The sequence below is a fragment of the Astatotilapia calliptera genome, chromosome 18 (assembly GCF_900246225.1).
Source record: "Astatotilapia calliptera chromosome 18, fAstCal1.2, whole genome shotgun sequence".
NCBI lineage: Eukaryota > Metazoa > Chordata > Actinopteri > Cichliformes > Cichlidae > Astatotilapia > Astatotilapia calliptera.
The window spans coordinates 26,106,523-26,118,325 of NC_039319.1; the positions used below are offsets into that span (position 1 = coordinate 26,106,523).

Below are 11,803 nucleotides of genomic sequence, written 5' to 3' on the forward strand. Positions count from 1 at the left end.
CACTCAGTACAGACACTGGAAAATCACACTGCTAGTCCATAGACCTGCAAACGAAGCAAACTGCTAATAGCTATTTTATATTAATACAAACCCTCATTTATTAAGCAGACTCAGCATCATATATCAATATGCTCTCTTTAGAATGTCCACTGGCATTTTTTAAGTTAGACTTTGTGAATAATGGCATTTGATATTGCTCCCTCATTCTTGCGGTTCTTCTACAAGCTCTGTCTTTTCTCTCTCCAGCCTCCTCACTCGACTAGAAACTAGAAAATAACAAAAATATAATCTTATAATAATAATTATTACATCAGGCACAGAAAACAGGAAAACACACTGCTTAGTTATGTGAACTCATCATTAATGAATGTGGGTAAAAGAGAAGCTACAGCGTTATCATTTCTGGTGAATTTGACTACATGTCCACTCTTACCTGTTTCTTTTTGCTCTCTTTGCTGTCTTCGTCTCTCCCTCTCTATCCTCTCTCAGTCTTTGTGCCGTCACCCAAAAGTTAAACGTTACTGTGAATAAAAGACAAACTGATCTACATGATCCATATCAGTTTATAGCAATATTCAAAGTGAATACAGGCTGCTGCTGGACATAGACAGGCATTCACCTTTTGACTTGCTGTCACCTGGATCTGATGCTGTACTGTAAACAAACACTGGAGCCCAATTTGACTAGAATAGGAAAATAAATATTTATCAAAGTCAAATAATAAAGTACAGCAGCCCCTTGGTTGGCAGCTCCTGATATACCAGCAGACTACTGTTTTTATTTTATCCTGTAGTGTTATAAATAGACAGATAGACATTTGAAGATATTTCCAGAAAACAATACTAAAATACCCTATTATTAGTACTATTAATATTTTTAGGGGTGCTCTGATTACATTCGGGTATGAGTGAGCACCCCCCAAATGGGTCTAAACTCTCCTCTGCAACATACCAACCCCACTACTGATAAATATTGTCTTGAATGCAAACACAGTGCAGTGCAGAGAAGTGTGCAAGGCTGCACTTCAGAGTCCTCCCACAGTCCAAAGATGTGTTTGTTTATCAGCAAGTCTACATTGCTCGCGGGTGTGAATGTGAGCGTGAATTCAAGGTTTTCCCCCATCTGCCACTCAGTGTCAGCTGGTACCAGCTGCAACCCCCACATTCACCTCCAACAGATGGGCCTGTAGCTAATGCAAGGATGGAGTATGGGCTGGAAAAAAACACATCCTTGACTCTCAATGTCAAAAAGTGGCAGTCTGCTTTCATACCCAATATAATTATCTGTCCTAATACGTTTCAGGGCAGAGAATTATTGGTGGCGAGGTCAAAATAAACGCACCCTTAAGGTCAGGCAGTTCCCCAGGAATGTGGTGACTTCTGTAGCAGGGTTGTCTGCACACGACATCAGTCGTCCACTCAAGAACAGCTTCATCCACACAGGACATGGAGACACCAATCCCCATCGCTGCTGGGGCTTCCCTGATAGGATCGATGAGTAAGAGACAGCTTTTGTTTATTAATTTTTCAAGCTGAGTTTGATTATTTAATGAACGTGAAATGGCATTCATATCATGCATCTAGAAATGTTTTAAATGGTCTTTCGGTTGGGCTGCAGTGATAGTAAGCACTCACCAATAGATGGCACTAGCGGGCTGCTTAAGCTGCTTTTGCAACGTGATTGTACAGCACCTGCTGTGGGTTAGTTATATGCAGTCCACTGATGTTTCCTGCATTAACATGTCTCATTCTTGCCGACAGTTTGTACCTCGGGAATCCCATGGATCCTCCTGACGTTCTGGGCTTGGACCTCAGTGCTGCACAGCCCACACAGCTAGCAGGACGAGCTAAAAGTGAGTGAAAGAGCTCTTTATAGAAATGTATACCTGTATGATGTATAACTGTTACCAAAAAGCTTGCCTCAATACCTCTTCAGTTCAGTGACAGACTGAGCAGATGATCATATTCCTAATTTTTAAAGAGTGCTTCTTTCTTCTTCTTATTTCCATTATGCATTGCTGGTTGAAATTTCAAGATCTGCTGCTGCTGTGCAAAAAGACACTGAAGAGCTCGCTTTGCTTTTATCCTAATAAAGCTTTCAGATGTAATGGCGCTTGCTGTTTTTATTCTTATCTTAATATCTTTTACTGCTGTCATTTCTTCCCCTCTTTGTTTCTCCTTTGCGCTGGTGGCATCTGTTATTATTTTCCCCAGAGGAGCCTCCTCCCCGCCCTCCTCAACCAGCAGTGTTAATCAAGAGTAAGTCTGGTTTCTCTCAGCAGCTCTTCACCCATTGCTCCTGCCCCCTCTGTTCCCTCCTAGTTCCACTCCTCAAAGGTACATCTCAGAGTTTTTCATCTTTTCTTTACCTGTCTTTGCAGTGTACCCCCCCCCCCCCGTTCTTTTCTACACCTTTGTCCCTCTAAAAGGTGTGCAGTGTCCTTGCTGTGCATTGTATTCTCCAGTCACACCTGGCGAGTTTTTTTGGAGCTGTGTGTCTTGCATTTAGTGGTATTAAGTGATCTTAAACAACCTTGGTGTCAATGATCTCTAAACTGCATCAAGAATATGTTGTGTTTTCATCTCCAGAACCTTCCTATGACCCAGTAAATGAGGAGGAGGATCTGACCTCTGCGGGACTAAAGAGATTATCACTTCGCAAAACGGGTTCTGTGAAAGGCCTCAAACTTAAACCGGCCGTGTGGGTCTCTGCTTCCAAACAGGGAGGTTGCAGGACTTTAGGCTCAGGCCAGAACACTAACAGTGAAGTGTCCCTCATTGACTTTGGGGAAGAGTACCCAATATCCACACCGTCCCCCTCTCCCGTGGTTGAAATTCCGATTCCTCTATTGGCCAAGTTGGCTTTGGAAGCAGAAAATCTCCTGGACAGGACTCCACCTCAAAGCCCATCCAAATCATTGCCCCGCCCCCTTCACCCTACGCCAGTAGTGGACTGGGATGCACGGCCATTACCCCCACCCCCAGCTTATGACGATGTAGCACAAGATGAGGATGATATGGAGGTAGGGCTACACAATACATTTAACACTGTGTCAAAATTTTATAAAAGTGGAATTATTTTGTCTTTGTGTTGCCTGAAGTAATATTACAGTGAGCTTGTTTCTTTCTCCGAAAGGTGAGCTCCATCAACAGCTCGGAGCAGCAGAATGAGGCAGAGCATAGTGATGGCCGCAATCCAGAAGAAACTCTGTCCTCTGGGCAGAAGGTCAATGATGAGGCTCTAGTCTCCAGAGGTTCAGACAGACAAGGTCTGGAAGACAACCTGTTTCTCCCCAGCAAGCACAGCCAGAGCCTGTCCACCTCTTTTTCACAGTCTGCAGAGATCTTTCAAGAACTTCAACAAGAGTGCATGAGGAGGCTCAATGTACCGGCAGCAAGTGCTCCTCGTTCGTGCTCGCCATTGCAGAGCTCAGTCTCGTGTCCCCAGACTCCTCAAAGTCTCCAAACCCATGAGGGACAACAGCAGAGTGTCCTTTCCTGTAACGAGGACCGACCCCAGATCCCCCCACGAGTTCCCATCCCCCCTCGCCCCATAAAGAAGGGTGACTACACCTCTGGCCGCTGGTCAAGGGACCTCTCCCTTTCTCCAGTGCCGACTGAAACCACGGAAAACGTTTCAGGTGCAGGACAGGAACGACCACCTCAAATCCCTCCCAGAGACCCTTTGTCTCAGCCTGGATCAAGAACTCCAAGCCCAATGGGTCTGGTAGTGGGTTCCCCCCAGCAGAGGCTTTACTCTGTCAGCCCCAACACAATGCAGGCTGCCATTACAACCTGCCCACCCACACACACCTACAGCTCCTACCTCTCTACCTCTCCGGGTAAACTCATGCCTACTACACACAGCTTTGCTTCGGACCCCAAATATGCTGCACCCAAAGTGATCCAGGCCCAGGTGCAGGGGAAGGACGCTGCTAGCAAGGGCCCCTGTATCCTGCCTATCGTCCGTGACGGGCGTAAAGTCAGTAACACCCACTATTACCTTCTGCCAGAGAGGCCACCGTATCTCGATCGATTCGATCGCTTCTTCAGGGAGGCTGAAAGCCTTCCTGCCAACGATGTGGAAGAAAAGCATGTACGGCAAGCCAACACAGCCACGGTCAGACCAATGGTGGTCAGCAGTCACACACTGCAGGGGCACACCCAGGTGCAGGGGCTGGTCCAGCCGGGTGGGGACCTGAAAGCCAATTTCTCCTCCAATAATAACAGCAATCTGGGTTGGCCACGGTCAGGGATGAAGAGTTCAGTTAGTCTTCCTCGCGTCTCTTCAGACGGGCTGACAGCACCAGCAGTCACTGCTTTCTGTACCAGGACAGACGGAGGAGGGAACTCAGCTGATAGGGTCAAGATGGTAAGGTCTAAGATGGATGAAGTGCCTCTAAGAAAATGTTATTTGAACTGCAAAGTACTTAAAACACTGAAAGTTATTAATGATTTACATCTGTATTGAAAGTGCAGAGGTTGGCCATGATGGATATGAAACCCCTGCAGGAAGATGTGCTGCTTGCTACATATACTTGTCCTTGTTCTTCTTAATGCTACTTTTTGTCATTTGGTAAGAAATATTAAGCAGATAGTCATCTGTTTGTAGTTCAGTATCACTGTTGTTAAGGCAATCCTTATCCTAAATCCCTTATCACACATCAAAGAACTAAAATATGAGCCCATTGTTCGGTGTAATTCATTAGCATCGGTCTAAGAAGCAGGCTTTAAATAGTCTGCAGTGCATATTTCATGACTGGCTTGCTTGATTCCTCTCAGTTGTAATGCTGTTTTCTGGAGCTCCATATTCATTGTTTAAATACTTTCTGTAAGGAAGAGCATGGTGGGTGTACGGCGGTGTGTTTCCTTTCCTGTTGCACTGACAGCAAGAGTGAGGAATTAAAGGTGATACAGCAGCTTTTAATGGCAGGATTCTGAAAAGATCAACTTTCTATTTCGCCTTCAAATCATCGTGACAACCAAATTAAGAAACGGTGTAATTTTACAACTGGAGGCAATCTTTATTAATGTGTTATGCATCAAATGTAACTAATTAAATTGGAAATTGAATGTTTTATATGCCTTTTAGTAGAAAAATTGTTAGCATACATGTTTAAGCTTTTTCTTTTGCATTCTCAAATATTTTCTCATAACTTGTTAAAAATACACTAGCATTCGTTATGAGACAAAGGCCATATAAATATTTGGTGAGAATCAGATTTCAAAGAAGAAACTTCAAAGTTTCATTTGTTTCTTTAGGTTGGTCAATTGATTCTCGCGCTGTTCGAGTTTGGCTGGAGTCAGAAGCGCTGTGAACTCTGAAGGCTTTCAGGCACTTGGCATTTTGTAGTTGATACAGCTGCAAAAAGTAGTGCAGCAAGAATGTGAGCTATCTCAGCTGCATTGCAGGGGAGTTCAGTGCAAGACAGAGTATTATAAGAATATAATGTATATAGCGCCTTATGAGTTTACTAGTAATATCTGCGTAAAACTGCAGTGATTGGTAACATGAAATTGTTAACATGGGTTTCAATCAAGTTCATGCGAAGAGAAGTACTGACAAAAAAAACCTGGTGATTATGCTGCCACAGTCTCGGTACACACAGGAACACTGTGTCAGACTTATCTTCTTGAAATTTGAGCAGGCTTAAGGTGGTTTTTGAAAAGAGATGTGAACGTTTAAAACTTGATCTGTGCAGCGATGCTTAAATCCAGCTGAGATTCTTATCATGTTTAGCAGTAAATCCACTGTTCACCTAAAGGATGTACATGGAGCTTTAATCTTAGATGATTTCTTCATCAGAAAAAGATACCAAAAGATTACTGAGACCCCAAAAAAACAAGAAGTGAGGAATCGGGGGTTTAAACTTCAGTGTTGTTGTGTGTCTCAGGTGCAGGAGGCGGTTCACGGTGTGACGATGGAGGAGTGCCAGGCCGCCCTCCAGAACCACAACTGGAATGTCCAGCAAGCTGTGCATTATCTAAAGGTTTGTGCATTTACTGAAAGCTAATGCATTTCCTGCCATAGTTGGCACACTATGACTGTTGAGTTGTTTCAGAAATTATATGTTACTGGTTAACTCATAGTAGTGTTGTATGGAGGCCTGAAAATGGTAAAAAGTGAGAAGGAAAAATGTTCCTTTAAGCTTCAGTCATTTTTTTTTAGTTTTTTGAGATACTTTTACTGACTTTTTATTAATTTTTGTTTATTCCCCTTTTCTAGTGTTGTTGCATATTGAAATGTTATTTTTGAAAGGCGTTATTTCCAATTTGCACATGACTATATGCATGTAAAGTGTAATAACTGCATATATGGATCATTAGTAATAAGTATGGCTACAAACCCTAAATGGAAAATTCTGTTCGGTGTTTATTTTTAATGGTGTTTATTTAAATCTTTACTTTGTCATAAGATGAAAAAAAGTCAGTGTAAAGTTTCAAACTAATTCATTTTAAATAACAAAAGTAAAAAAGCTCAATAGCAAAAGGGATGTAGTTTGTTTTTAAGGTCAGGTTCCATAGTCTTAAAGTACTGCATACACACAACTGGCAGAAACACCTTTATAAAATAAAACTGTACAAATACAGTGGGGCAAAAAAGTATTTAGTCAGCCACCGATTGTGCAAGTTCCCCCACCTAAAATGATGACAGAGGTCAGTAATTTGCACCAGAGGTACACTTCAACTGTGAGAGACAGAATGTGAAAAAAAAATCCATGAATCCACATGGTAGGATTTGTAAAGAATTTATTCGTAAATCAGGGTGGAAAATAAGTATTTGGTCAATAACAAAAATACAACTCAATACTTTGTAACATAACCTTTGTTGGCAATAACAGAGGTCAAACGTTTACTATAGGTCTTTACCAGGTTTGCACACACAGTAGCTGGTATTTTGGCCCATTCCTCCATGCAGATCTTCTCGAGAGCAGTGATGTTTTGGGGCTGTCGCCGAGCAACACGGACTTTCAACTCCCGCCACAGATTTTCTATGGGGTTGAGGTCTGGAGACTGGCTAGGCCACTCCAGGACTTTCAAATGCTTCTTACGGAGCCACTCCTTTGTTGCCCGGGCGGTGTGTTTTGGATCATTGTCATGTTGGAAGACCCAGCCTCGTTTCATCTTCAAAGTTCTCACTGATGGAAGGAGGTTTTGGCTCAAAATCTCACGATACATGGCCCCATTCTTTCTGTCCTTAACACGGATCAGTCGTCCTGTCCCCTTGGCAGAAAAACAGCCCCATAGCATGATGTTTCCACCCCCATGCTTCACAGTAGGTATGGTGTTCTTGGGATGCAACTCAGTATTCTTCTTCCTCCAAACACGACGAGTTGAGTTTATACCAAAAAGTTCTACTTTGGTTTCATCTGACCACATGACATTCTCCCAATCCTCTGCAATCATCCATGTGCTCTCTGGCAAACTTCAGACGGGCCTGGACATGCACTGGCTTCAGCAGCAGAACACGTCTGGCACTGCCGGATTTGATTCCCTGCCGTTGTAGTGTGTTACTGATGGTGACCTTTGTTACTTTGGTCCCAGCTCTCTGCAGGTCATTCACCAGGTCCCCCCGTGTGGTTCTGGGATCTTTGCTCACCGTTCTCATGATCATTTTGACCCCACGGGATGAGATCTTGCGTGGAGCCCCAGATCGAGGGAGATTATCAGTGGTCTTGTATGTCTTCCATTTTCTGATGATTGCTCCCACAGTTGATTTTTTTCACACCAAGCTGCTTGCCTATTGTAGATTCACTCTTCCCAGTCTGGTGCAGGTCTACAATACTTTTCCTGGTGTCCTTCGAAAGCTCTTTGGTCTTGGCCATGGCGGAGTTTGGAGTCTGACTGTTTGAGGCTGTGGACAGGTGTCTTTTATACAGATGATGAGTTCAAACAGGTGCCATTCATACAGGTAACGAGTGGGGGACAGAAAAGCTTCTTACAGAAGACGTTACAGGTCTGTGAGAGCCAGAGATTTTCCTTGTTTGAGGTGACCAAATACTTATTTTCCACCCTAATTTACGAATAAATTCTTTACAAATCCTACCATGTGAATTCATGGATTTATTTTTTCACATTCTGTCTCTCACAGTTGAAGTGTACCTCTGGTGCAAATTACTGACCTCTGTCATCATTTTAAGTGGGGGAACTTGCACAATCGGTGGCTGACTAAATACTTTTTTGCCCCACTGTAAAAGGAACAAAACATTTTATTGCTCAGGCCATCAAAACAAAGATTGCATGAAAATCCGTTACCTCAGCGGTAAACACTTCAGTGCTTACCAGATCGGGTTCATCAAGTCTCAGGTCAGTCGTTTGTGTAATAACAGGGTGTATCTGCAAATGGACACAGTCAGTTACACTTTTACCCTATAGGCTCATATCGAGATGTGATAAGAGAACTTTATTCATCCTTGAGGAAAAGTTGCAGTGAGCAGCTACAAATGAAAAAGCATGTAGACACTCTGATATGTTTAGGGTGGGTTTTAACACCGTTTTAACTGGCTGTGGTTTTGCCCAACGTGGCAGGATGGACAATTTGTTAGGACTTCAGTAGACACAAGGGAACACTTGAGTGTTCCTTGATGGTGGTGGAAACGTCTGTGAGACACAGAAAAAACTCATCCCCGTGGTTCAGATTCTGCTAAGCTACAGGAATGTGTTTGAACAAGCTGAGCTTGTACAAAGACAGAAATAATTTTACACTCACTGGCACTCCATTCAGTAAAAAAGATGAAAGTTCTTCACCATGAACTCTCTTTAACAGTCCCATCTTTTTCCCTCTTGATAACTCTTTGGTCACTTGAACAATGTCTTGTGACCTGCCTCTCTACAGGTAGAACAGTTGTTCTGTTTGGGCCTGAGGAGCAGATCAGAGTGTCTAAAGCTGCTGGAGATGTGTGACTGGAACCTGGAGGTGGCCAGCACTCACATGCTGGATAACTATGGATCTACAACAAGGCAAAGGTAGTGTTTCCTACGATTTTGCAATGATTGTGACTTCCCAGAATGCATATATTACTTTGAATGGACCGTACTCTTATATTACTGCCCAGCAATTACTATTCATCTTCCTTGACCCTATCTAGGAGCAAGAGTCTACACTGGAGGGGGAAAAAAAGTTCCCTTCATTCAATTTGACATTGATGCTCATTTAATAGTTTCTAGAGATTGTTACTAGAATTTTAATAGGAACTTTATGCTGACATAATGCTATTTTTCGTATCTCTTTGTAAAACATATAATTAAAATCTGCTTCCTAGTGGAGCTGCTGAGATTGTTACTGCACATTTATTTAGTATATATATGGAAAATGTAAGCAGGCAGTATTGTGATGCAATGCTGATGTGCCGTTAATGAGATAGAGGCTCATATGTGGCTTCTAGATTTAGGAGGTGTTGGAAGGGGGGAGGGCGAGGGGGTGTAAGCCCTTAAAAAAAATAACGACGCACGAGTTGAGCTGCAATAACATGACTTCAAACAGCAGAGGGAGCTATTTTGTAGCAGTCCGTTCACCATTTGAATGTGATTTGATAAAGATAATTGTGGCGGACATTTGCACGTCCCGCAGGTTTATCAACATGTGTGCTCCGTTTCCCTCAGCGGGGAAGCATTTCATGCCTGATAAAGGAGCTGTGTGCAACAGGCACTGAAGTGCTTTTTGAGATCAATCAGACTGATATACTGATGCTCGCTGTTCAAACATTGATTTATAATTTTTTTTATGCTGATTTAAACACATCTAATAGATAGGACGAGACAAACTGAAATGATTTGTTTACATGATTTTAAATGGTGCTCTATATTTGTCTACATTTGCTTCAAATATGTAGTATTTTGGGGGGGGGGGGTTGTGAAAGAAGTGGGAGCCAACTGGCAATAGCTCTTTGTGTTGCATTATTTAGATGAATCTCCCGCCTGCTTGTAACTCTTCCTTAATGCCAGCACAGTGTTTATCTCACTTAAAAGCCCCAAAAAAGGTGAAGTCTTGTCCAAGACGATTAGCACTTAACATTTCATGATTCATCATTTTTCCCCACCTCTAAAGCTTCTTTCTGTTTGCAGACGGTGACAGAAATCTCAAGCTGCTGAGCTCTGATTGGAACTTCATCCGCAGTAAAACATCATCAGAGATGAATCATCTCCTGACCTTTTTTGTCTGTTGGTTCAGTCACACTTCCAATCAAGACTGTATTAGAGACTCAGAAATTAAGCACAAAATACCAAACTTCATTATGGCTGTGTTTGTACTTAACATGGATGTGTAGGGTCATACTTTTACTTTGGTGTGCCCACCCAAGGGCAAGAAATGACTGTACTTGTATTTTCAGGACCAGCGGGTTAGCCTGAAACGTCTCACAGATTCTGGGTGCTGCCACACTCAGACGTCGTCTTGTGAGCTACTTGCATAGAATAAGAAATGGTTTGAAAGGAAATGTAAAGAGGCCAAAATGAGATGGCTAGCGCAATATACATAGGAGCACTTTCAAAAACAAAAAAAGTCTTTGTGTTGTCTCAAAGCAATGCACAGTTTACTGGAGAGCTCACACGATGTACAATATCAGCACTGAACCTAAGAACTGTACCGTGTGCGTACAGTTCTTTAAAGCTAAACCTCCTGTATTAGCAGCTATTGCATCACTTGGAAAATAATTTGTGAAAGCTCGCACAGTACCTCTGAAACGTCCAAGCACAATAAAATAAGCCACTTAATTGGCTGACAACTCTGTATTGTACAGGAGATTATTCTGCCCATAAAAGGAAAGTGAAAATATGGAGATAAGCATCGAATCAAGACAATTCATGGACGGCAGAAGAAGTTTGTACACTTGTACACCTACATTCGAGGGTATATACAATATGCTCTTTATGAGGAGGCATGCATGTGTGTATAATATTGTTCAATATATCTTGAACATAGTCCTCAGAGATGAGAGAAGACTGTTATTTCTATTACTTGTGACACCATCTTTTTAAAAATATTTCATTCTCTTCTGTCTCTATTGCCACATGTGGCTAAAAAAAACAAACCCATCCAGTGGAAACTTTCTTCACTGAAGGTTTAGTCTTTCCTCATTTCTTCCCTCTAAGCACTTTGCCTACACAGAATCCTGCACATCAACCGAAAAGTCCTGCCAGCGTGCGGTTTTCTCCGTGCACCCAGAATACACCGGCAGCTAATATCAGCGGTGTAGTGAAATTTACCCCAAGGCACAGATCCCATCCCATAATCATCACTTAAGACCACAACTGTGATATTTTGGTCAGCAGCTTTAGGGGTAATAATTTAATACTGAGAGGACGCGTCTGCTCTGGGTGAACTGACTGCTCGATGACATGGTACTCTCTTTTTTTTTTTTTTTTTTTTTTTTTTTTTTTTTTTGACTGTATTGTCACTGCAGCAGAGCCAGTTAACAGGGAACAGTTGGGCTCCTCCTGATATTTATTCTTAGTATGTGGGGATGACACCAGTGAAAGGAAGGAAAATCTACAGTAAGGTAGACTGAATACTTTTGTGTGGTTGGCCACATAAAAGTATTGGTTACAAAAGTAACCAGTGCTGGAAAGCAGTGCTTTACATAGTTTTTAGTTAACTCCCGTGATCTCTGTGGTGCTCCTCTTTAAACTGTCTTTGCCAAAATATCTATTTTTCTTTCTGAATTACATTATATTACATATAAAACACATAATATGTGTGTTCATGTGTGAGACTGCACATATGCTCTGGCTTTGGTCCAAACCAGAGCTCAATATGTCTACAAATCTCCAAGGATGCGACTGAAAGAAAAAAAAAAAAAGAATAA

At 42.3% G+C, this 11,803-nt stretch overlaps 1 protein-coding gene across 13 annotated transcripts in view; it reads left to right on the forward strand.

Annotated features, from left to right (window-relative positions):
- The window catches only part of tnk2b (tyrosine kinase, non-receptor, 2b), a 56,062-nt gene extending 44,723 nt beyond the window's left edge, over positions 1 to 11,339 (forward strand). For 5 of the 13 annotated variants that reach the window (XM_026148707.1, XM_026148709.1, XM_026148708.1 and 2 more), the window contains 8 exons: positions 1,303 to 1,497; positions 1,761 to 1,852; positions 2,214 to 2,258; positions 2,589 to 3,022; positions 3,136 to 4,371; positions 5,894 to 5,989; positions 8,836 to 8,966; positions 10,065 to 11,339. In XM_026148707.1, coding sequence (XP_026004492.1) covers positions 1,303 to 1,497; positions 1,761 to 1,852; positions 2,214 to 2,258; positions 2,589 to 3,022; positions 3,136 to 4,371; positions 5,894 to 5,989; positions 8,836 to 8,966; positions 10,065 to 10,071 — 2,236 coding nt within the window. In that variant the 3' untranslated portion in view covers positions 10,072 to 11,339. Of the gene's footprint in view, positions 1 to 1,302; positions 1,498 to 1,760; positions 1,853 to 2,213; positions 2,337 to 2,588; positions 3,023 to 3,135; positions 4,372 to 5,893; positions 5,990 to 8,835; positions 8,971 to 10,064 lie in introns of those variants that run through there. The other 8 variants (XM_026148710.1, XM_026148700.1, XM_026148701.1 and 5 more) reach the window with 4 other exon arrangements.
- Positions 11,340 to 11,803: the final 464 nt, after the last annotated feature.